This window comes from Cricetulus griseus, chromosome 4 (assembly GCF_003668045.3).
Source record: "Cricetulus griseus strain 17A/GY chromosome 4, alternate assembly CriGri-PICRH-1.0, whole genome shotgun sequence".
Lineage (NCBI taxonomy): Eukaryota > Metazoa > Chordata > Mammalia > Rodentia > Cricetidae > Cricetulus > Cricetulus griseus.
Window position 1 is genome coordinate 227,985,537 of NC_048597.1, and position 26,343 is coordinate 228,011,879.

Genomic DNA, 26,343 nt, shown 5'->3' on the forward strand with positions numbered 1-26,343 from the left:
ACAGAGAAAAAGGCTTTGATAAAAATGAAGGAAAGAATAAGGTGTATGTCTGACTATTGAACGGTAAACACTCAATACCTCTCTGTAGGAGGCGGGGTGGCTAAGCTCAAGCATTAGAATTAAGACAGACTTTAAAGAGATACTATACTAATTTGGTGTTCCGTGTGTGTGTGTGTGTGTGTGTGTGTGTGTGTGTGTGCAATAATGTAATTTGAATAATTTTAAATCTTTTAGAGCTAAAATTTCTGCAAAAATATACCAAAATATTAAAATGTCTGCATTCCATAAGAAATCAACTTATTCCATTGAAGGCTTGTAATAAATGGTAAAAGTCATTCAATAGAGTAAAATTTAATGAACAAAAACCTTCAAAATTTGACCATGATTTTGTGGGTGTGTGTTACTTTTTAACAAATAAAATTAAGATTGCCATGAGAACTGTAGCATTACTGGGGAAAAAAATCAGAAATGATTATATCTTTAAGCAATTTTTTTTAGCTAAGTAGTTAAAAAAAAAATCTATCAGTACTCTGTCTCCACGCCCAGAATTATTTTTGCTGTTTGATATAAAACAGAAAGCAAACGCTTGTTTGTGGCATCGTGACCTCCTCCAGGTCCCTGCTGGTGCTACACAAATATGAGGTGCTTCTGGACTATGCTCCTGGTCTAGCCAACAACAGCTCTCCCTGAAACACTCACCTTGACGGCAGATGAGGGTCAGTCGCAAGGGTGGAGAGGGCCACCCTGTAAACATGTCTTCTCTCCTCTGAGGTCGGTGAGTGCCATGGTCTTTAAAAAGTGTTCCTTCAGATAAGGAACTACTCAATGCTTATTCTCAGCTACATTTAATTTTTGTTGTTAAATCAATGGAGCTCTTAAATATGTCAGTCTGTGTTTAATTAAAAAAAAAAAACAACCTATTGCTGGTCCATATGTTTTCTAATGGAGATGGCATAAAACCTCCATATGTTTAAACATAGCATACTCTGGACTGTGGCACACACACGCGAGCGCATGCGCACACACGCGCGCACACACACACACACACACACACACACACACACACACACAGAGAGAGAACACTATATTCACTGTAAACCACTGGGGTTGAGTTGGGGAGGATTTCTTTTCTGTTTTTCTCTATTAAATAATAGCCACATTTGTCGATCAGGACATTTTGTTCTGCATTTTGTTTCAGTGACGGGGATGGTCGTTGTATTTAGACTTTATATGGCCTGGGTTACCCAGCTCACAACAGAAACACCTGCACCAAATTATTTTGTTGTAGCACATTAATTATCTCATAGCTTCTATTTAGGCTGCAGCTGTTGCTATTATGTTAATAATAATTTTATCACCACTGTATACAACAGGTTATGGGAAGAATAGAAATATCTCTTTTAGGGGGGCTTCCCCCTTGTCATTTCCATTTTTCAATGTCAGAAAGGGAAGACTGGAAGAAAATCAGGCAAATTAAGCCCCCAAAGCGCACTGTAATTTTCTATTTCTGAACGGATTTGTAAGAGAATGGCTGAGTGAAGTTAGCAGAGCATCACCCCCCACACAAAGATGGCGCGTGCAGAATTTGTGAAAGCGAAAGAGGAAGAGGAAGGACAAGCAAGAGAGGACGGAGCACTGCAGAGCTGGGTGGTGAGTGTCTGCCAGGGGGCGGGAAGATGCTGCAGTTTTCATGAAATAATAAGCTGGGGGGGAGAAAAGCAATACAAAGAGTGGGTTTCTCATTGTTTGTAAAATATAAACACAGATGAGTTCTGTCTGTGGTTGCTTCATGCCTTTCATTCAGCACAGCGGGGATGTGCTTAAGAAGTTGCCCTCTGCGAAATTTCACTAAATGGGAACCGTGGACCCTGCATGATGGGATTATAATCACACCAGCCACTCCTTTTACATAATTTTTTGTTTCAGATCCAGTAAGACCCCCTGTTTTTTAATATATATAAAGCAATAGACATGTATATGTCGATAAACTGAGGGTTCGCGTCACCCCCCCCCATAGCCTGGTGCAAGCTAAACAAAAACCAGTGTGCTACCCCCCTCCTATAGGTCTCAATGGATTCAAAAAAACAATATGACAAGAACATGTCTGCTGCCTGCAGTCCCTGCAATAGCTCACCATGTTGCCTACTAACCGAAAGATCAAAAATTATCGATTTCATGGCACTGCACGCCCTGGAAAAGAAAAGCTACTTTAAAATTTGCATTGTCTAAGACATCATTTAGAAGAATCAACCCCCCCCCGCCCCACCCCAAACACTTTGGGATGTGAAAATGGCTTGTTTTCATCTCCTTCATGATTTGCTATAATTCTATTATTTTTTAGCAGCTGGAGTCCAGAAATGATTTTTTTTTCGACAAATTTAGGATTTTGCCGCAGCGTACATCTGCATTCCCAGAATCCTCCGGTAAGTTAATCCTTCTTCCGATGGGAAACGTCTTTAGCCTTCTTGTGAATGAAATACCTGCAACCATTTTGAAATTTTTAATAGAGGGACTGTGTGTGTGTGTGTGAGTGTATGCGTATGTGTCTGTGTATCTTTGCATGCATGTGGGCAGTGGGGGGTAGGTGTGTCAAAGCATGCCTTCTTAGTATCGCAACCGTCTGTGTTAGTTCTGAGAAATGCTAAGGAGCATATACCTCCAGATCCTTCGCTTGTTACCATGAGTCTCCATTGCTTCCTCATCACACTTTCTACAGTAGCCATTGAAAACTACTTCTTTAGGACGGTAAACCCAAGAAGGCCCAGAGAACACACACCTTCAAGCATGAAGGATGGTGGCAGTGTAACTAAAGGACCAGGCCACGGCCATGGAGGTGGCCGTCACCTCCTGCCACCTTCACGATCCCGCCTTTGCTCTGTAGTTGTACATGCGCTGAGAGCTTTGCCCGGTGGCTCTGCGGAATCCGCCCAGTGGGTTACTAGACGGCTTCTGTGTGGGAGAAAAAGCAACACACAGTCTGACAAGAGGTATTTACAACTGCTTAGCCTGTTCAGCTGGAAATTAACAAAAAAGATGACATAACCCTGACTCGATGTTTTACAAATCAAAAGTCTGGATCCATAAATAGCCCACTTGACAAACGAAGAGCCGATTGTGATATTTTTGCCTGGTAGTTTCCTCGTTATCATAAAGAAATTATTTTTAACAGGTCTTCTTAGAGAATCGGTATCGGCAGTTTCTGAATGCACGGAATATTGCTACATTTCTGCTGGGAAAGGATTCTTCCTTCCCAGGGGAATCGGGATGAAATCCAGTGTGGACCACACCCTAATTTCAGTTTGTTTTCCCATCATTTCTGCCTATTGTCAAGTAGCATTGACTCACAATTGCAGTTTTACTTTAAATGAAGGCATTAATCAAAAGCAGCGATCATCGGCTGTCCTCTAAAGCAGGCTCATTGTTCTAGGTGTGCAGTAAACGTTTAAGTAATGGACCTGATAGAGCTAAGTATCCAAAAGGCAGAAGGACCAATGTTGGCTGTGTGTGTGTGTGTGTGTGTGTGTGTGTGTGTGATTGAGTGTGCTCTAGGCTCATGTTCTGTGTAGCCAAAGCTTGATCTGCCCATGGCCAGGCTGCAGGACAATCGATCTTGAGTGTGTTAAGCCAGCTGGAGATAGGTATTTGTCTGCCCCTGTTTCTTGAAATGAATTTCTGTCAAACCCATTGGGCTGACTCTTGGGAGAAAGGGTGTAAGAGAGAACCCGGCTGTATTTGTGAAATGTGTTACTTAGGGTCAACTGGCTTAGCAATTAATTTCACAAAACCACTTCACTTCTTAGCTACTTACTTTATTTTCAAATTAGCTCACAGAGGAGCACATTTCTTTATTCATTAGGTGTTTTGATGACATGTTTCTTTCTGGTATAATGACAGTATTTGTCTTAATATCACAGAAGTTATTCACCTTTTTTTTTGGTACAAAATATGGAACAGTTTTGTTTTATGAGAAGTGAACAAAAATCCCGAGAAATTTTAAAATCAGCTAACAGGTCTTAAGGCTAGTCAGCTGGCTATTTCTCTAGCAGAATTACACTAGATGAGACAGTGCTCCGCAATGCCGTACACTCTACCTTCTCTCTGAAGCATGCTTCGTGTGAATTATCCAGAGGAACTGAGACTTTTAATTCTAAGCTGGGATTAAAAGACCCCAATTTTATGCTTTATGTTGGCATCTGGCTAGAGAGAAATACAAACATAAGGGTTTCCTTATCTTTTGCATCTTCCAATGGTGCAGACATTTCTTAACCGGTTTTAATAGTGTGTCTTTTTTTTTGTAATAAAAAAATGGAACACAGAAAAACAAGTGTCTAAAAAGAAGAGGAAAAATCCTTTGACAGTGGGGAAGTCAGTTACCTAGTTTTAAAAGCAGGACTTCAATGGAGTCGACCAAATACTTTAACTCTGCCTCTGAGTATTAAAATTAGGGTTGGTAGCTGCAGCCAGCACCCGTATTCTGATTAAAATACCTTTTCCCTCCCCATCTCTCTGGGGCCAAAGCAGCCCCAGCCTGTAGCAGCGTTTATTCTCCGGAAATCCTAGCAGAGATGCAGAGGGGAAGGACTAGACAATGGTCCTCACAGAGCTACGACGATATATCTTTAAGATAGAAAAATGAGTCATTTAAAAAATAAGCTGGCCCTACAGCATTAGCTCTGGCTCAGTGGCCGGACAGGCTTCCTGCCAGTACCTGTACATAAGGGCCTATTGTTTACTTGCGTTAATTACAGTGCTGGGATGAAAGAAGGCAGGGGGGCGACTTTCACTGTTGCCATTGTTTGGGAAGAGACGTGAGCACACAATAATAGACCTGGAGACAGCCAACCCACCCCAACTGCTCCAGTTATGACCAGCGCCAGCCGTGCAGGGCGACAATGGGGCCATTTCCAAGGCATGACCCAACTTCAGCCTGTGGTAATGACTCAGATAACATGCTCTCGAAGGATGCAAAGTGGGTTTGGAAAAATCTGGAGTTGTTCGTGGGTCCTCTCAGCAACACACTCGAGTTTCTCACACAAGACAATAAAATTGCAGTCCTTGGGAAAAGTCTCCCTGCCCAGTGGCTCCCGGTGAGACAGGATTTCTAGGAACCAGGCTGGTGCACAGTGCCTTGCAGCTGGACCGCCTGTTCCAGTTAGATGTTACCAACAGGCACTCATGGGGACTCCGTGGCCTCTTGGGGTGGGGTGGGGGGGAGGTGGCTGAGCCCCAGGGATCCCTGTCGGGGTTCGGGAGGCGCAGCAGGAGGTGAGAGCAGACGCCCCTGCAGACAGTGACCTGCGGTGGGGTCGAGTCGCAGCTCAGGGATGTGGCGGTGTCCCGGACGCCGGGGCAAGAGCCGGGCTCGGGTCTCGAACTCCCGCCCTCCGAGGGGCTGCGCTCCACCCTGCCCGCGGTGGCGGCCCCCCTCCCCACCCCCGCCCGCGCGCGCCTCCCTTCAGCTTCCACCACGGGGAGCCAAAGGCGTCGGGACGCCACGCCCCGGCCCGGCCCTCCCGGCGGCGCATGCGCGGAGCGGCAGGGCCGGCGGGGACTACTTTCCGCGCCCCGCCCGCGCCCCCGCCCCTCGTCCTCGCGCGGCGGCACGCTCCGCGCCGGGCGGCGGCGGAAGGACACGCGGTGCCGCGCCGCTTTATAAAGCGCTCCTTGTGCGGCGCCATCTTAAGCCCTCGCTCGGTGGCGGCCGCGTCAGCTCGTGTCCTGCGCGCAGCCCGCGGCCCGGGGAGGCGGAGACGGAGAGCGGAGCACGGTGGGCGCCGAGCCGTCAGCTCAGGAGGCCGAGGGCGAGCGGACGGCCGTGAGGGAGCAGCGCGCGGCCCGAGGTGCGGCCCGCGGCGGCGGGCTCCAGCCGCGCCAGCGGGAAACTTCGCGGGCCGGGCGGCCGCGGCGGCGGCGGCGGAGGGCCGCGGGGGCCGGGGCCGGCGGAGCGGGGGCGCGGCCGGGGGAGGGGGACGGGCGGCGGCGGACGCCCTCGCTCCGGGAGCCCGGATGGACGCTGGCCCGTGGGGTGGGACCCGCGGTTCGCGTCCCGGCTGGGCTGCGGGGGGCGGGGGGCGGGGGCGGGTGGGCGGGGGGCTCCGCCTCCGGGGCCCGCGGAGACGGGGTGCGGGCGCCCCCCGCGCTCGGAGGACGCCGGACTGGCTGGCTGGGTGGCGCGCGTCGCCTCCTTCCGTGGCGGGGCACGGATAGATCTCTCCCCCCGTCTCTCTCTCCCTTGCGACGACCTCACTGTGCGAGTTTGAAGCCGAACAACTTTAAGCCGCGGAGTCGCCAAACTCTGGGTGCGGCGGGCGGGCGGGAGTCCGGGGTCGCGGCGAGCGGCGGCCACTGGTGGTTTTGCGGGTGGGGTGGTGGGGTGGGGTGCGCAGGGGTCCGCTCGGAGCGTGCTTGCCCTCCGCGACCCCCGTGCTGGCTCTCGGGCCGAGAGACACAGAGAGACAGAGTGGCCGGAGCGCGGACCGCCGGCCTGGCCCGCCCGGGCGAGCGCGGAGACTTGTTCCGAGTGTGTGCCCTGTTCGGGGAGCGGACTCGTAAGTTAGGGGCCCCGGGCCGGCTCGGCCGCGCCGGCGGCTGCGGGGCAGCTTTGTCTCGGGCTCGGGTCTGCAGACATCTGTGGCCCCCTCCCCTCCCCTCCCCCGCCCGCCCGCCCGCCCGGCCTGAGCGCTGAATGGAGAGTGGCTGGGCCGCTGGTATGCGGAGGTCGGCGAGAGGAAATCGAGGAGTGGTTTTAGTGAAACGAGAGCTTTGTGCCGTGAATAATGGTGGCTTAGACCAGACAGCGGGCCGGCTGGAGAGACGGCAGCTTTGCCTTTGATGAAGTCTGCCTCATGTTTTTCACACGGCCAAGTTGTGCCGCGTTTTGTCTGGGGTTTAGGAAGGAAGCCATGCCGCCATTTACTTGTGTGGCTTGCAGACGTCTCGGGTGCAGGCCCTCCCCGTCCCAGGAAAGGGAATGCAGCTTGCTCTGTTGGTTTCTAATTGAACGTTGCTTAAGCTTGTGGCTTCTATGTCTCGATGCATTGGGCCCAAACTTTATGTGAGTTGAGGCCGCTGTTACGTTTAGTTCACTTTTACCTTTAAATATTCAGAAATCCCCGGATTAAAAAGAAGTGTCTCCAAGGTTTGAGAGCCCCCTTTCGCAGCAGACAGCATTGATGACCGTGCTGGGGATGGTCGTTCTGTGCCCTGACCTTTGTCCTGAATGAAGGCCGAGTCTGGACAAGTTGGAGACATGCAGGCGTCTTTCTCTAGAGTAGCTAGCACCAGACCTTCTCAGACAGAAAGAAGCTGAGCTTGCCTGGAACAGACTTCATAGTCGCAGGAGGACCAGCCTCAAAGAGGGAAGCTCAGGTGTCAAATACTGTCTCAACAATTGTCTACAGCAGCGGTTCTCAACCTTCCTAATACCGCAACCCTCAATACAGTTCCTTGTGTTGTGGTGACCACCAAAAATGTAATTGTTTTCGTTGCTGTTTCATAACTCTTAATTTTGTTCCTATTATGAATCGTAATGTAAATAAATAATTTGTTTTCCGATGGTCTTAGGTGTTCCCTGTGAAAGGGTCGTTCGACCTCCAGGTTGAGAGCCACCCGTCTGGAGTCCCCATGAGAATGTATATTTGGGTATTAAACGTCTCCTGGGGAGTATCTGTCCACTTCTATAGTGATGATGGGGATAGAAATTGCTGGGAATGAAGCTTTAGCACTGGTTTCAGAATGCCACCGCCAAGGTGGGGGACAAGGAGACAAGCACCTCGGGGTGTGCACAGTACTGGTGGAGCCTTTTCCACATGAATGCAGGGCAGAGACCAGAGCCTGTGCGCACCGGGGTCGGGAGTTTGGATCCTTATACTGCTAAGCAGTGAAGTGGACAGCACCAGTAGACCAGTCAAATGCAATCTCAGTGTTTAGGTGAGGCAGTGGTCTGGGCCCATCACCTGGGTATGAGGTGGTAAATTTTTAGTGTGCTTTGGAACTTGGTCAGAAGCTCTACCTGTGAGACAAACCTCTGATAAACAGTGTTCACAGCTTGTTTGTAGCAAACATTACATGGCCTGTGGAGGCAGCCTCTGCCCTCTCTTAGAGGACACAGCTCTCAGACGAATCAACCCTTGAGCAGTGGCAGAGGGTGTGACCCATAGATCACTGACAGGGTGAGATGAGTACCGACTTGTGGTTTCACAAAAGAAAAGTGATGTGTGGATCGGAACTGAAGCAGGAGCTCTTTATGCCCTGGAGAAAGGTTCTTATTTCCTTGTTTACCTGTGAGTAACGCTGTGCGCCACTTGACTGGGAACCTAGATTTACCTGCTGATGTAGAACTCTGGGAGAATGCATATAGTCTTCCTTGGGGAGAAAAGCCTTTAAAAGAGGAAGTACGCTGTCCCAGGGCTTAGCCACTTTTTTGGAACTTAGTTGTGTTGTCTCTTAAGACATTTCCCGGTTGCAGCTGAGGCCGCAGTGCTGCGGTCATGTTGAGCGCCCTCCGGTGGACAGAACACAGGTCCTGCTTCCTTCCTCCTGGATGAGTGTGTGGGGAGAGCCAGCTGTGCAGTGCTCCAGTTGAAAGACTGCCATGGAGGGTAGCCGCCCCTCTGCACGAGAACCGGCAGTCAGTAGGGGGTGTTTAGGGCACCTCTGCTTACAGTATGAGAAGAAGCCAAATGCTCAGGTGCCCCAAGAGAGTAAAGGCCACGTTGTTGATGACTTAGAGGTGAAAATTGTAAGGAGTTGCTAGTGAGGACTGTCAGCTGTAAAATGAGTTCAGCCTGTGAAGTAAGAACAGACCTTCCTTTCCAGTCCTGTGGTAAAGTTTCAGATCAGTGTGGTTAATTACACAAGTAACTTCTCTTCCAAATTAGGTTTTGAAGCAAAATGGTGAGTTTATGAAGGATTCTTGAGAGTTTAGGTTTGGTTTTGGATCTGCTTTCCAGAAACTGGCTGAAATGAAGGAGGATGTGTAACTATGTGGAGACAGTTGGTGATCCACCTAGCTGTCAGGACTCCAGGGTTCTTGTGTTAAGGGAGTATTGTCACATTTGAATGTGACTTTATTACTTTATAATTTTTGAAATAATTATCATTTCCCCTTTCCTCCATATGTCCCTCTTTCGTTGGAATTCATGGTCTATTTATTTCATTAATTGTTGTTACACACACACACACTCATACCCTCACACTCCTAACTACAGCCTGCTCCATCTGTATGTTTTCAGGCTGACCATTTGGTATTGGATAACTAACTAGTGTGCTCTTCTCCAAGGAAGACTGTCTCCCACACTCAGCATTCCTCAGTTGCCTATAGTTGCTCGAATATAGTGTTAAGGCCTTGGGGTCTGCCGCTTCCCCCTCCCCTCCGCTTTAGCATGTCCACAAACTATTAATTATCTACCTAAAAAACTGTAATACACAGAAGTATATAAATATAAATATACACACATAGTTTAAATGCAATTTTCTCATCTGGCCTGAGTGCTCCCTTCAAAAACCAAAGGCTTGTCTAGCAAAACCCCAGCGTTGGGCATGAGTTGTTGGCCAGATTTCTAGTAGACTCCCAAACATATACCTATCGCTGTTACCCTTGGTTGCCCCTGAGAGGTGTAAGGTAAGTTCTTATTGCTAAAGATGCCGTGACTTGAGACTAGGGACCAGAGGCCCCTGAGCTCTGACTGGCCTGGATGCCTTCTACCTAAGGACTAGCTTTCATGGAACCAGAAGACAAGTGCAAACTCAGAAAGGAGGGGGAGGCAGGGAGAGGCGGAAGGAGGCAGCCAACAGTCCTACCCAGCTATGTGCCATGGAGCCGCAGCAATGACCAGCATGGCGTGATAGCCCTGAGGGTGCAGTAGTGGACTTGCATACTTGGGTAGCCAGCAGCTCTCTAATTGGACTTAAGACCGGTTCAACGAGACGAGAAATGCCTGGTACAGGAAACTTAGCCAACTCTTTAGGCTAATGGAGTCATGGTCTTGGAGAAGTAGTTTGGGTCCAGCTCTTCAAGGTGCTCTTAAGTCTCCAAACTCAATTGTGTTAGGTACTGAAATGCAGGACTAAACCCACAGATGCTGTGTGCATAGTCTGTCAGTCCCACTCAGCTTATTTAAAACATTTTCCTACTTTCACTATAAGCCTGAACCTCTTAGCTGAATGTAGTGTTAGGCTAATTCCAAACTTAGTTAGAAACAGTGTTGAGCTGGAGGTCAGCAGAGTGTGTTTTATTTTAGCAGTACATTACTCTTGGTCGGTTTGGTTTGGGTGGGCAAGTTAATGTATTGGTTCATTTTACTGCTAGCCAAATTTTTACTCCCAGTTTGTAAAGTGGTTTTTGTTTAAATGGCAGATTCTGGCTGGAATAAATAAACTAAGCTGGTGTTCAAAAGCATTATCTGTCTGAGCCTGGTGTGGTGCACCCTACATTCCAACACAAAAGGCTGAGGCAGGGGGATTCTGGTGAGTCTTGGGGCCAGCCCGCAGTACAGGATGAGACCGTATCTCAAAGGTCCCATGTGAATGAAGTGCTGCAGCTCTGGTTAATCCAGCATGACGTGTGCATCTTTCCTGAGGCCCTAACCCATCTTCATGGAGCTGCAGGGAAGGGCCTCCCTGTGTGGTCCAAGCTGGCCTGGAACGGGTTCTGGGTGGCTGGATTGTGGGCACCATCACACCTGGCTGTGTCTTGTGCCCACTTTTTCTAGTTGTGCTGCATCAGCATTGGTTCAGGAGGTCATTCTGTTCCATTTTGTATCATAACAGTAATTTTGCTACTGTTAACGAACTGTAATGTAAATACCTGTTTTTTAATGGTCTTAGGAGATCCCTGGGAAAGGATGGATTGGCTCGAAGGTTGACAACCACTGGGAAGCTGCCTCAAGCACTTCCATTTTTTTCTTTTGGTTTTTCTAGAGATTTAACTCAATTTCTGGATTGATTTTCTTTTTTTAAGCAAATCTATAACAGATACAAGTAACATTTTTTTAGAAACCCGTATGATTTACCACCCTTGAGTATGTTCTTAACTCTTCACATCAAAGAGACCCTTTATCTGGTCAGCAGATTTGATTGCTGGTTGTTAATTTGAAGAGGAAGGAAGTATACAAAGGCTGGAGTTGGGGCTAGCATAAAAGTGTGTCTGTCACCAGGGCTTTTCAGTAACTGCAGTAGTGGGTGGTATGGTCCTGTAAGTGCATGTGTGTTTATGGGCACCAGCTATGTAAAATGTAAGGAAGGCACAGAGTTCACTTCGAGTGCAGTTTGAAATTTAGGTTGGAGTAAGAATTGGTTACAGTGCAGGGTGGTGGCTTTCAGCATTTCCTTACTACAGAATAAGCAGGTGAAGAGAGAGCCATGCTCATGGTCAGAACAGGGGGACAAGGGCACAGGGATGAGTTTGCTTTCGGATTTTGAATGTACTGTTGTAAATGAATAGTACATCACAGGGTTTCTTGAACTTTTTTAATGCTATGTAGAAAAAAGCTTTCTTCTTGTGCCAGTCAAAAGACAACATCAAATACAGTATTAAATGCCATTAAGGTTCATTTAGATGCAGAAATAGAAGCAAGTATTAGGGGACAGTATGCTGATTTATCTTTTAAAATAGATTCATAAGTTTAATGTCTTACTACTTTAATTTAGGATTTTAACCCAGCCATTTTGTGATTCCATGTCTGATAATTATCTGCTAGAGACCTTTGTCTCCTACTTTTTTTGTGCTGTTCTAGTTCCTGGGTCCTAAAGCAGAGCTCCAGACATGGTCTGACCCTGTTTTCACATAGGAAGTTGCAGTTGGAAGTCTGAGAATACCAGAAGAGCAGCAGACACTGGGTGGATAAGGACTGTTAACATCGCGATGTTGCTGCAAATACAGCCCTGAAGTTCACTGCCAAAAGTTATAGTTAAGAAAGTGCCTAGAGTGGTGGTTCACTTTTGTACTCCCAGCACTGCGGAGGCTGAGGGCATAGGGTTTGTCTTCTGAAGGAGTTCGTGGCTAATGCTCCCATGCACTGAAGGGCCTTGGGTTTTTCTTGATTGCCGTTCTATCCCAGTGCATATTTCTCTGTGACTTTCTCTGAGAAGACTGTTTGACACCTATTCTTTTTCCTCAACTAGAGGCACAGCTGGGACCCCATGACCTTACCAGTTGTATCAAGGGTCCATTTTGACCGTGAGGGACATATATCACTCTCTGGACACAGCCATCTTCCACCTCGCCACTCTGTCACTCTGCCTGGGGATGGATCATAGCAAGCTTGTCATTTGTCTGTAGCAATTCCCCAATGGATGCTACTTACTTGAGGCGTAACCCCTTTTTAACCTATATCGTGTTGCTGGACCCAAGAGTCTTGCTCCTTATTGATGGCTTGGGATCATTTTGGCAGGCTCTAAACTTACATTGGTAACTTCAGATTATAGACCTCACCTCACCTCACCTCCATTGTTTGCTCCTGCCTGGAGCACCTGCCTCACAGTCTTGTCTCCTTTAGGCTGTCTTAAGTCCTGGTGGTAGCAGGACCCATTTAGAACTGTGTCAGCTCACACGTGGTCTAGCCTTTGAATTGTTCCTACTACTATGATCCCATTGGGTAACTCCAATGTAAATGACTTTGATGTAATTACTTTTACTGTGTAATTCAGCCACCCCTAGCCCAGGGAAGATTTTGTGATATAGTTTGGTTTATGTTCTGACAAAAATTTCTTTATGGTGCTGTGTTTGGGCATTTTTGCTCTCTCAGTCCCTTGATTTCTGTTAGTAATACTGTTTTCTATCTCAGTTCAGCCACACATTCCCATTGTCATACACTCAGAATTTTGCCCTCCCTATCTCATCTCCGGCACCACAGCCTGTCTGTCCTCTAGTGGATCCTCAGCTTAGCAGTCTGGGCTTCACAGCCACTGTGCCTTCATGACAGGGCTTCGTGCTCCTTCATTTATTTTCTTTAGGGTGCTTTCTTTATCTATCTCTGAGCGGTGCTGCCTCCTCCCCTGCCTGCACTCACCAGCGTTCTTGCTCTTTCCTTGCTAAGAATAATGAATAATGGAAGAACTAACTTCCACGGACGCCTCTCTGACTGTTCTTTCACCTTCTCCTTCTCTGGATAAACTGATAATCGTGGATGTGGCCAGAACAAGTGCACAAGCCTCGCCATTGTCTCCTGCACTTTGGAACTTCCACGAGGCCTGCCTGGCTCTGATGTTTACAAACAGATGTGCTGTGATTTATATATACCATGAATGATTTTAAACATTACCCTCCTTTCTTGACTTATACCAGTGACCGCCTTGTTACACATTTGGGGCCTCCTTTCAGCTCTTGTAGCATTAGCCCAGTTGCTGAAGTTGCTTGGAGGTTTTTCACTTGGCTTGTAGGTCACCACCACACACCTGGGCCGGCTTTCCACACCCTTGACTGGCTGCTCCTTGGCTTTTGGCCTCCTCTCTGACCTGGGTGGGAGTGGCCAAGCTGAAGGGTTAGTTCTTGAACCTCCCTGTTTGGTTCATACTCAGGAATCTGCTTTAAATAGATGCTGTGATTTGCAAGTGTATGCCTTGGTTTCTCTTCTCACTGTAAACTCTTGGTTTGCCACTGTGGTGCGTTTGTGAGAAGGAACACAAGCAGTGAGTTAGAAACTAACCCAACTGTTCCTGTGACAATGTACTGGGCTGTGGCTGCTGCTTTCATGGTGTGTGTCTGACTTCTCTGCAAGTCTCACCCATGTTTTTCTCAAGTGTATCCAGCATCGAGTCATCTTCTTGCCATACCCACGCCACCTTCACATTGTGAAGTCTTTTAACCCCTGCTGGTTATACCCTGTTCCCTTCAGTGCCCTCGATGCTGTAGCAGGAGGTGGTGCAGTTTCCAGGCAGGCAGAACACAGGGCTTTAACTCCGCTGTAGCGTAGGCTCCTGTGTTTGTGCTGACCATGCTGTCCACGTTCAGTCTCCTTCAGATGGATGAAGCACTGTGGGCTGATGCCACAGTTCCTTCCCATTGTCACCTCTTTTGTCTGTTTGTTTTGAGACAGGGTTTCTCTGTAGCTCTGTAGTCAGACTAGACTGACCTCGAACTCACAGAGATCCTCCTGCCTCTGCCTTCTGGGTACTGGGATTAAAGGCATGAGCCACCACCACCTGGCCTTTACCCTGTTTTGAAAAAAAAAAAAATCATACCATCCTCCCTTATTTAGTTTGATGTCTTTCCTGCCTGACAGGCCCTTCTGTTTTGTGTGAGTCTGAAACTGACAGGTACTTGTGGATTTGTTTCCCCTTTGTTTGCTTTCAGCTAGCGCCCTCACAGACATGAGGTCTAAGCATGGCACATACTGTCAGCTCTTGCTGAGACCAGTCAGTGGCTGTGCCTTGTTCTTTCTGGCTTTTAGGATAATACTGTAGAATGACCTGTGGTGCTGGGTACAGTGTGTGTGCCATTGTATCATGGCAGCTTTAGCTACCTGTAGCCAGTGGGCACTGTAGCCGGTGTGGCGGCATGCCTGAAAAACTCACATTCAGCTGAGACATCCATAGCCACAGCTAGCACCGCTTTACATTGGATGGCACCATTTTCCTAGCAGACCTCATTGCCCCAGCTCTCGTACACACTCAGTTCCATTCCGCTTACAGACTTCTCTTTCCCAGTGCTCAGGAAAGTCACCAGGACGGTGACTCACCTGGTCTACTGCTGTATCTGCTTGGTTGGTGTCCTTCTTTCTTACAGGGTTTTCAGTTACAGCAAGAATAAGCCCTCCTGTCACAATGCTGAGAACCAGCACATGGGGGCAGAGGCAGGCCAGACTACATAAGCAAGTCCCAGGTTACACAATGAGACCCTGCCTAGAAGAAGAAAAACAAGAAACCACTATCCAGTGCACAAACCAGCCATTTCCTGCTGAAGGCTGGATGACTCTGATTGGCCTCATTTTGTTGCATTCCACCCTCTCCTTTCAAGTTAAACCACTGAGCTCAAAGTGTGGTTCTTAAAGGATGATGGAGCCCTGTATGTCTACTTTGCACAGGTTATTGAGTTCTCCACAGTGTTTCTGCTTTACTCCTACATGCTGCCTCTTTCATGGGTCCTTCTGGTCCCAGCTTGAAGGCCGTGCTTCAGAAAGCCTCTGGCAGCTCTTCAGTGGGACCATCCCCAGAGCCTGTTAGCCTCCTGGCATGTAGGGGTTGCTGAAATGTGTGCTGAATAAATAAACGAAGGGATCTGTGTTAAATGCATGGTGTTTGTGTCATGAAATGTTCCTTTTGTATAACAATTTGGCAAATTGGGAAAATAAAACACCATGTGTGGCCCCAGGTAACAACTCATTTACTGGTGTGTTTTGGGACTCAAAATAGAACAAAGATGAGGTACTATTCCTTGAAGTTCTTTGCATCAAAATAATGAAATGCAGTTGCATTCTCAGTAAAATCTTGGCTCTCTGTAATACTCTAAATATCAGGGAACTTCAGAGCTGTAAAGCTTGGCTGTTCTGGAAGCCTATCAGACAGTGAAATGTCAGCCCTATGATGGGGCTGCTTGGGCCGGAAAGCAGCTGCTGCCTGGGGTCTACTGCTTCTTGAAGTTTGGACTCTGGTGGTTTGTGTTTACTGCCCCATAAGGGTTGTGACGTCAGTGTTTCATGGGACACTTTAAAAGTGTTATCTGTATGCCAGGGCATTTTATCAGCTCCTCCTGGCTTTGGCAGTTCTTGGTTAGCAAGCACAAGAAGGACACACTAGTGTGTGGAGACACCTGAACACACTAGCAGGTCTTTATGGTCTCTAAAGGCTTAATAAAAGTCTTAACATTATTGACCCTCAATTCTGATTAATGGTCTTGACAGCCTGAAATATTAATAAAAACTGTGGCTTTCATACATCATTTTGTCCTGTTGTTCACATAACTAAGAGATGACCTTTTTAACCTATTATCCAACTTAAAATTAAAAACTCTTCCTGTTCAAATTTTTTTGTTTTGGCTTAGTGTGCTTAAAAGATAATTCACTTACTGTTGTCCTTGGTGAGTGTGTGGTGCAGTGAATGGATACAGATGCCTGTTTTGAGAGCGTAGAGCTGAAGGAGGAACCAGACGAAGTGTGAAGGTGGGAACTGGAGTTCTTTGGGTGCATAGCCACCTCCTTAGTGTGGTGGTGACTGTAGTGTCTGGGTCCAACGTTTTATTTTTTGATAAGCACATTAGTCCATATGAGCTTAATGTATGCTGAGCACTTTGCAGACTTAGGATAGGGACTGAAGGCGCAGTTTCAGTGCTCCCTGAGTTCATGCCTGGAAAGCAAGCCAGAGTTCTGATTTGTTTGGGGAAGAGAAACTTGTAACAAGTACAGGTGAGGAAGTTTTTCTCAAGGGGGTGGGGGTAAAACATGAAATTTCTTCTGGAATCCTGCCACTAACTCTGCCTATGGTCTAAAAGTGGAAGCCAACTTGAAAGCAGCACTCCCTTTCTTGGGCATGTTGAGAGCTGCATAGTGGACTGTGGAGCGATTCACCACTGAAGAACACTGTACTATGGATAAGATAATAGCTGTAGTTACTGTTGAGGGTTTCTTTATCTGAAGCGCTGACTCTCAGGCTCAGCTGTAGCATTGACTGAGCCAGCAGTAGCTCTAGAGCAACCAGAAGTAGGGTTGAATTGACAAGGCTGAGCACCCGACTCAGACCACAGACAGGGTTTGAGCAGAAGGAGTGGTTCATTAGTTGGGAAGCTTTACCATACTTGGTTACATCAATAAGATGATCTCCCCCCAAGAGAGAATACAGTTTTTACTTCATTTTTAGCAGTTTTGTTCTTTGACACAAGATAGTAGAATGGTTTCTATGTTTACACAGAGTCCATTTGGTAGGTGGCTTAGCATTTAGGCTTTTATGCTGTATCTCAGCTTTTGGCTACCAAGAATTTATTCTTGGACCAATACCATTTTACCCTATTTTGATTACAGTTATTCTGCGTCTGTGTGCACACATGAACAACACTGTTTTAAATTTGTCTACATTGGTTCTGCAGGTTATATGCAAAACATTTGCATGCTTGATAATGTTGAAGAAAACTAGGTGGGGGATAGTCTCCTTAATGACTGTAAGTTGTGTGAGAAATTCAGTCTTGACTGACCGCAGTAACCACTTTCATGGTCTACCATCTTTGTTTCCTACCTTATAGTCCCTCCACCCTGTGAACTCTGGGGTGGAGGGAGTGGCTGACTTGGACCTGAGACCTGCTCAGCTAGGCTTCCATAAACCCATCCCTTGGGAACTTGGGAACTCTGACTCATAACACTACTTGCTCAGTGCTTCCGGGTTCACTTTGAATTTTATTCTCCATCTTTATTGATTCCCAGGCTGCTCATGGTTGCCTGTTTGTGTTAAATTGGTCACCATTTAGTACCTTTTTCATACCAAGTGTATTCCTTCTAAGAAGCCCTTGTCCCCTTATGGAATGCCTTGGTGAGCCTCCCTGGCACCACACTGGGGTGGCTTTTCATTTCTAAGAGTCATAGTTATCTCTTTTCTTGTTAGGTGGGGAGGAGTTGAGGGAGGGGAGAAATATGGCCAAAATTATTGTCTGAACCTTTAATAAAGAAATTGACTGAGACTCTTTCTTTGATAAAGGTACTTTAATAAAGAATTGACTTTGACTTCTGAGACTCTTTCTTTGATAAAGGTACTTAAAATTTGTTGGGTGGGTGAATTTATCTAGTCCGTTTAACAAGGATTGTTTATTCCGTTTGTTACTGCATTTTGCAGCCTTTCTGTTTGACTGTACGTGTGGAACCCCCCTGATAAGTCCTCTAGCGTGACTGTAGGAGGTTTTAACTTATAGGGTTAACATGTGCTTCTAACAAAGTTTAGTGAGCCATCTTAGGTGTGGCTGTCATCCACCTTTCTGACTGACCCTGTGAGTTAGGCAAAGGCCTAACTGTGGGACTCGTTCTTATTTCCATTTTTTCTTTGAAATGTTGTTTCTTGTTGTAGAGATTCCTTTTTCCTGTTCTTTGTGGGCTGTGGGTTTTTGCCTTTAATCATGCTATTTATAAATAGTTTTATAAAACTACCATATAGCTAATGGTACTGCCTAGAATTTTAACTAGAATGTGTATATGTATGAGGGTGTGCATACATCCTTTATGCTTTTTGTTAGGGCTTCAGTTTTAACACATACTTTATAACTGCTTTAGTTTGATTTTTACTTTTTAATCATGTTTGATGGAATGTGTGCGTGGTTTTAATGCCATAAGGTACAGGTGAGGTGGCTATGCAGTGGCAATCCAGTTTCCTAAATCTTGTCAAGTCATGCAGCTCATCGTGAGTGGGTGGAAGACCTGCTGTTGTCTGGGCGATGCTTGCTTTTGTTGTCCTCTTTTTTTTTTGCTTTTGTAGTCTGCAGACATGTGAACCTGTAAACCCTAAGGAAGCCCAGCTTCAGGAAGCAGGGCGGGGCAAGTGTTGGTGTGGCTTCCCTAAATTAGCTTCAGGAGTTAATGTATTCTATTTAAATAAGCCAGATTAGAGTTTGTTTTAAGTACATGAACTCACCAGGTTAGAGAGAGCTGTCATGTGCTTCTCTAGTCAGAAAACAGACTTTTGTTCTAAAGGAAAATAATTTTTGCATATAATTGTAATGCCCACTTTTTATTTCATTGAAGCTGAGTTTTCTGTTCAGTCTTACTAGATTATAAAATCCCACTTAATGGGCATGAAAGTGCCTTGGGAGAGTTTGTAGGGGTTGCCAAATTTAAACATGTGAGGTTGAGAGAACTGGATTTTTTTAGGATGGCTCCATTTTAAGAATTCTAGAAGTTTGGAAATATAAAGATTTTGTTTTTAAAGTTTCAAAATAACATTGGGCTTTAATTTTATTTAAAATGCTAATAGCTAGTTTTTTATATAGAAAAAAACTAGCTTGGTTCTTTGTAAGGCATGGAAACTACTGTAACAAAGCACCCATGTCCTCACCACTCCGATTATAAGCATTGTGTAGTTGTCACAGTTTCACTGTATCTGATTTTTGAAGTGAAACTAAACCCTGGCATTGTCCTATCTCTGTCCTCGCCGGTGTGCAGCCTTCACATTGTGCACAAGCCCTAGAAACATTAAGTGTTCACATGTGATGAGTGAAGCCTGCTTCCTTACTTGTGGTGCGTGTGAGGACTTTGCTGCTGAACTACTAAGCACTGGTGAGTGGGAGGGGGAGAGGATGTTTGAGTTGCTTTTGTAGTTGGGAATTTTGTACATGTAATAATGAGCTTTGATCACACTCCCCGAAGTCCTTCTCTTCACGATTCCCAGGCCTGCCCACCACCCCAGAGTCTCCAGACTTCATGTCCTCTTTCTTTTGGGTAATAACCCCAGGTTGCAGTTTATGCTCATGGGTGTAGGGCCATCCATGGGAACACGGTTGACCTATGGCCAGAGTCCCTGTCCTTCAAGAAAACGGCTCTCTTTCCTCTAGTGCTTACCGGCTGCTCCTCAGCTCTGGCTGGGCCTTGGGGAACTCTGCCCCCCATGCTGGAATACTTACTGGCTTGATCTTGTGCTAGTGTCTGTTTTTAAAAGAATGCACTTTGTTGCATTTATTCTTCACTTGTGTGTGTGTGTGTGTGTGTGTGTGTGTGTGTGTGTGTGTGTGTGTGTGAACACATATGGTGAGCATCAGAGAAAGTTAGGCAAGTGCCTTTACTCTTGAGCCATCTTGCTGGCCCATACCTACTTTTTATAATAGTGTGTTTTGGTAATGACTGTGAAAGATCCTTCTTGAAATTTCTTCTGGTCTGAAAGGTTAGTATCTTGTACTCATTGGTAAGGCTGATGATGAATGCCAAGTTGTAATTGTAAAATTGAAGGGTGTGAACTGTGGTCCTAAATGCATATTCCGAGAACTTGTTATTGTGCATATGCATGCTCCATAAAAATAAAGTGCCACATTAAACCCTGACGACCCAGATTGTAGCCCAGACAAGACAGAGTAGGAGTTGAGCAGCACTACAGGTTGGGGGTGGGCAGGAGGGGTGACTGCTAACCCAGGCTGGGGTCACAGTTGATTACCAAGGTCACAAGCCCTTGGTAAGTGGTGTATGGTGCCTTGTATGAACTTGGTGTTAACTCACATTCTGTCATTTTGGAACCGTGTTGATTGATAACCAATCAATCAATGTTATTAATCAAAGGCTTAGATGTTCTTTTACCCTTTAAAACCCACAGTGCTACTACATCTCTGTCATTAGAATCAGTTAAAATGTTTATTGTGTCCTGGTACTAAAACAGAAAGTGAGAAAGGACTAACAAAATTTCAAGAATTGGAGGCAGGATTTAGTTCAACTATGGTCATTCCTGAAGTACAGGTGTTCATAGTTTTATAGCGGTTGACATGTGGGAATTTTATTTGAAAAAATACTTATAAATTTTATATAATACCAAAATGTTATCATTAACTGCAGGACTGATGTTACAGAAATGGCCAAAGAAAAACATCGTTGTACTCAGGATATCACTGTGGCTGGGGGTGGGGAGGTATTCATTTGTGTGTCCATAATTGAGGACATTTCATTCCAGGGTCACATCAGGAAGACTCCTTCCAGAATATACAGCTGAAGAAGAGCAGAAAGGGAACTAAATTGTGGCTTAAATGCAGGGACCCCGCTTTCAGATGTACACGTTTTACTAAAGAGTTCTTTAAATCCTGAAGAATTAGAGCAGCATTTTCTTCAGTTAATTGGATTTGTTGTAGTACAGCTTGAAAAGTGAATTGTTGGCATAAACTGCCAGTGTTAAAAGTGGTTTTAGAATGTGTATGCTTTACTCAGTGACATTATCATCCACAGTTACTGATAATTCTTTACAAGGTGAATAATTTTATGCTGATGGAAACTTGGAAAATAATTTTAGTATAAATCTACTATTTCTATAAGAGGCATTTATAGATAGGTTAAAGTCAGATGATTTTTGTGCTAATAGATAATTGAAAATGTATACATTTAAAGAAAGCAAGAAAAAGCAAAACCCCCAAGATAGTGTGTACAGAGGCTTGTTAGATTGGTTGAGGAGACACAAGAGAAGCTGTGAGCTCCACATGCACCTGTCAGAGGTCCCAGACATTGTGTGTAGCTAGTGGTCACTAGCACCTCATGGATGCTGAGGCAGACTCCTGATACTGTCTGTGATTCCTGCTGAAATGCCTGGGTTTCTGGACCCATAACCCTTTTCTTCCTTCCTTCCTTCCTTCCTTCTCCTTTTTTTTTTTTTTTTTTGTTTGTTTGTTTTTATGTTTGAGGTCTTTCCATGAAGTGTTTCAGGAGTATTTTGCAACTTTGTTAATATTTAACTTGCATTTTTTTTGTTGTTCCAAGTTTGATGGGCATACTAGATTAAATATTTGTGGCATCGACTTAGCCCATTTTAAAAGCATTGTCTGTTTCTGCTGAGTTTGCTCTTCTTGAGCTCTTCCTTTGATGTTGAAGAGTCTCCCACAGTGGCAGATAGAAAGCATGGATTACTGGGAACTTGAGATTGGTCCCTTAATGATTGGCAGGGAGAGCTGGAAAAGAGCCAGCCCTTGTCCTGAAGTTCTGACGAGGACAAGTTTCCTTTGGGATAAGACTGCCCCATTTTACTCCTCTCAGAATAGGGTGGATTTAGTTTCTTTTGGTGGGTAATGCTACAAATTCTTTTATTTTTGGTTCTATCTGTAGAAAATGTTTTGGCCTGCATGCTGCTAGTTACCTGACAGCTCCCTTTCTGCCTGTTTTTACTCTACTACTTGGTTGATGTTTGTTCTCTCCTACCCTACAGGTTGCTGTGAGGAGGTTTTTATGTCACATGGGTTTTTGTGTGCTAGTACTGTTATGCTATAACAAATGTATGTTATATGTTGTGTTCAGGACTCCTAACATGTGCAGATACTGTGAGTTTTGAAACATGAATCCCCACCCCACCCCGTAAAATTACTAATAAATCACGCTCCAGATCAGCAGGATTTACCCAGGAAGAGATTAAGTGTTTGGGCTGTGCACCATAAGGGGGAAACGGTCCCCAGGCCTGTTTGTATTGGCCAGATGAGGAAGAGCTGCACCTACCTGAGGGCTGGCATGGCAGCACTAGGTAATGTGTGCACAGTGGGCCACTCTGGTCTCTCCACACGCTGTGGACGGACATCTTTGTTGATTGAGATCGAAAGCCGTGCCTTACCATATGGCTGTGCCCTCATTTTAGGATACAAGATTCTTTTTTCTTTCTTTCTTTTTTTTTTTTCTCCCTTTTGGTTTTTCGAGACAGGGTCTTTCTGTGTAGTCCTGGGTGTCCTGGAACTCACAGAGTTCCAGGACACCGTCCAGCAAGGCACAAGATTCTTGAGGGAGAGGTCCCCCTCAAGTGTCAGTCTGTATGTGGAGCCTAAAGCAAGGGCCCAGCTTGAGTTTACTTGCCTTAATCTGGGAGGAGTGATGAAATCAGGAGGACAAGGCAGAGGGAATGCTAGTGTGGGTTTCAGAGTAACAGTTTCTCAGAAAACAAAGGGAAGGAGTCAATGTGCCTCCCTCTGCTTAGAGAAAAAATGGTCATTAGTGTGAGGTTTCTGTTCAAACATTCAGAATCACCTTTGCATGAACTGAAGATGCAGTCATACCTAAAGGTCCTTTATGCACGCAGTGTTAATTTGTAAGGACACCTTGTGTTAGCTGTAGTGCAAGATGACCCTGCTTGGGACACACATTAATAATGGAAATCTGTTCATACAGTACCTAGAGACCACGAACCCCAAGCTTCCATCTGGTTCTTAGTGATTTGATATTTTTCTTCAATATTGTACAGTAAAACTAAAATGCAGACATTACTTAGACTAAAATTTACCTGTGAGAAATGTTACATTCTGTTGTTGATCCTAGGGGCAACTGCACCAGTTGCCATGGTGTGTACATCACTGCTTGAACTCATACAAATCTTTTGATAAATGTATTTCTATTTGTGCTTCAGACTTTGACTTGACAAGTAATTTTGCTTCTTAAATCGCCATTCTGATCAGTGTTATATCAGCAAAAACAACTGATTTGTTTTATAAAAATTTGGTGTTTTTTAAAAACTCCACTGTCTCCATGGCCAGCCCAGTCTGAGTGTCTTTAGCCTTCAGGAATTCACAGAGCAGTTGAAATTTGAATATTGTTCCTTTTGCTGGCTTTCATGGGAGAGCAAAGGAGTTGTTCTCTCTCAGCACCTGTGTGTCTGCTGAGACATGGCCTTCACTCAGAAGGTCAGTGATGGTGGAGCTGTGTTTCAGGGTCTGTGTTTTCAGTGTATCTCATGCTTTTGGTTTGTGTTGGTGGGACATATAACACATGTGGCAGGCATCTGCTTAAATTTTAATGAATTGATTTTTCTTTTCAGGATTATCTGAAGCTTAGTGTACAGCAGCTGTGACACCACACTCGTGCGTGGACGATGGCTACTCAAGGTCTGTGCCCCGGGGAGCTGCTTGTGGCTTCTGTATGCTGCCTTAGAGTCCCTGCTGCTCTCTTGCCCCTGCCGGCTTTGGTTTGCCAGCCTACCTGTTGCTGTTCTGCTTACTACTACCAGCTTGGTGAAATAATCAGCAAGCTACCCGTGGGAGTCTAGCTTGAGTGATTCTGGAACTTGAATGCCACTGGGTTGCCCCTGTTCTACCATGGAGCACACACTGGCTATCATTCTGATCTCCTTGGTTGCTGAAATACGTTTCTAAATGTATTTCAATGGGTCATTGTCATGGATATTTTATTCAGGTATCATTTTCAGTGCACTAAATTGTTTTGTTTTTACAGCTGATCTAATGGAGTTGGACATGGCCATGGAGCCGGACAGAAAAGCTGCTGTTAGTCACTGGCAGCAGCAGTCATACTTGGATTCTGGAATCCATTCTGGTGCCACCACCACAGCTCCTTCTCTGAGTGGCAAGGGCAACCCTGAGGAAGAAGATGTGGACACCTCCCAAGTCCTGTATGAGTGGGAGCAAGGTTTTTCCCAGTCCTTCACTCAAGAGCAAGTGGCGGGTAAAAAGCATTTGTGTGTTTAAAAGCTAGAGTTGGGTTTCTTAGCAAGGGTGTGTGGTGGCAGAGACACACAGGCACAAGTGAAAAGCAGAGGAAAGTCGGGTGCATTGTTACTTAGCACTTAGGACAGTGAAGTCTCACATGGATTTTCCTTTCCCAGATATTGACGGACAGTACGCCATGACTCGGGCTCAGAGGGTGCGAGCTGCCATGTTCCCTGAGACCCTAGATGAGGGTATGCAGATCCCGTCCACACAGTTTGACGCGGCTCATCCCACCAACGTCCAGCGCCTGGCTGAGCCATCCCAGATGCTGAAGCATGCCGTTGTTAATTTGATTAACTATCAGGATGACGCGGAACTTGCCACACGTGCAATTCCCGAGCTGACAAAACTGCTAAATGATGAGGACCAGGTAAGCAGTTACACAGCTTGCTTCCCGTTTACTTTGAGGGAAACTGAGAGGGTGACGATGGCTGTTCGATGTCAGTATTTGGAAACTAATGGTGCTTCTTCACCCCCTGTACTCTAGGTGGTAGTTAATAAAGCTGCTGTTATGGTTCATCAGCTTTCCAAAAAGGAAGCTTCCAGACATGCCATCATGCGCTCTCCTCAGATGGTGTCTGCTATTGTACGCACCATGCAGAACACAAATGATGTAGAAACAGCTCGTTGTACTGCTGGGACCTTACACAACCTTTCTCACCACCGTGAGGGCTTGCTGGCCATCTTTAAATCTGGAGGCATTCCTGCTCTGGTGAAAATGCTTGGGTAAGAAAGTGGTCGGTCACATAACCAGAAAGGTGGGAAGAAGAAGGGTGCCAGTATTGGCTTGACAAAGGTTCTTTTCTTTCTTCTCAGGTCACCAGTGGATTCTGTTCTGTTCTATGCCATCACGACGCTGCACAACCTCCTGCTACATCAGGAAGGAGCTAAAATGGCGGTGCGCCTAGCCGGTGGACTGCAAAAAATGGTTGCTTTGCTCAACAAAACAAACGTGAAATTCTTGGCTATTACAACAGACTGCCTGCAGATCTTAGCTTATGGCAATCAAGAGAGCAAGGTAAAGTCATGAAAGCTGTTAGCATGGGGCACAGAGGCTCCACAGGCTCCAGACTCACTGACCTGCCCTTTGTGTGCACCCTAGAGGAGCTGCACTCTGTCCTCTCAACATTGAGTGTCTGTGTGCACCGTGCTGTGCATCGCACTGAGTGGACACGAAAAGGCCTCCAGAGTCTTTACCCTTGAGATAATTGCCAATCTGACTAGAAGGAAGGGGTTCAGTACACAGAAGAAACATTGTTCTGAGGGCCTTGTGGAGATGCTTGAGAGGCAGTGAGGTGTTTATAGTAGGTGGAGGCAGGTGAGAGAGAGGAAGGCATGTAGGGAAGCCCTGAAGGGGAAGGAGGGTGGTGTGGGTGGGGCTTTCAGAGTATAGTGCTTGAGAAAGTTTTGGGGTAAGGCTGTAAACACATAGTCTGGGTAGACCTTGTGAGGCTTGTAGGGCATACCAAAGACCAGGTGATGTAACTTTGAGCATAGGTATGAAATAGATCTGCTTGTGGAAATGTTTTCTGCAGTGTTTTCAGAAGGTCAAGGGCAGAGGCTATGGGCTCTTAGTGCCCATTTTCAACTGGCAGTTCTGACAACTTTCACTACTACAGGCAAACATGGTTGCTTTTCATATTCTTTTTCTTTATGTTCCATTTGGGGAGATGGCCAGAGTTGGTGTTTTTTTTTTTTTTTTTTTTTTCCTCTAATGGTTTATTTCTTATTAGTTTACGTGCATTGATGTTTTGCCTGCATGTGTGTCTTGGTCGGGGGTGGTATGTCCGATACACTGGAACTGGACTTAAGAGACAGTTGGGGATGCTGGGAATTGATTGAGTCCGGGTTAGTAAGTAGTGCACAAGTAGTGCTCTTAACTACTGAGCCATCTCTCCAGCCCAAGTTGATGTATTCTTGAAAGTGTTGGCATGCCTGGACTTGAGCAGAATACTGTAGTATAGAAGTCACATACCTAGGACCCCCCAGTTTGAGACCTTGCGTCAGAGAGGTCCAGAGATACACTTTGATGTGACACAGTAACTTGCTGATGGGTTCCTCTCCAGCATTTCTGGAGTTGTATGACACTAGTTGTACGTCTTCCTAGCTGATCATCCTGGCCAGTGGTGGACCCCAGGCCTTAGTAAATATAATGAGGACCTATACTTATGAGAAGCTTCTGTGGACCACAAGCAGAGTGCTGAAGGTGCTATCTGTCTGCTCCAGCAACAAGCCAGCCATTGTGGAAGCTGGTAAGTACTCCCGAGTCTGTGCTC

The 26,343-nt window shown here is 45.9% G+C and overlaps 1 protein-coding gene across 2 annotated transcripts in view; it reads left to right on the top strand.

The window, feature by feature from the left end:
• Positions 1-5,670: 5,670 nt before the first annotated feature.
• The window catches only part of Ctnnb1 (catenin beta 1), a 28,026-nt gene continuing 7,353 nt past the window's right edge, over positions 5,671-26,343 (top strand). The window contains exons 1-7 of one of the 2 annotated variants that reach the window (XM_027415422.2): positions 5,671-5,840; positions 23,383-23,449; positions 23,796-24,023; positions 24,184-24,437; positions 24,555-24,793; positions 24,884-25,085; positions 26,175-26,319. In XM_027415422.2, coding sequence (XP_027271223.1) covers positions 23,437-23,449; positions 23,796-24,023; positions 24,184-24,437; positions 24,555-24,793; positions 24,884-25,085; positions 26,175-26,319 — 1,081 coding nt within the window. In that variant the 5' untranslated portion in view covers positions 5,671-5,840; positions 23,383-23,436. Of the gene's footprint in view, positions 5,841-6,206; positions 6,300-23,382; positions 23,450-23,795; positions 24,024-24,183; positions 24,438-24,554; positions 24,794-24,883; positions 25,086-26,174; positions 26,320-26,343 lie in introns of those variants that run through there. The other variant, XM_027415421.2, reaches the window with a different exon arrangement.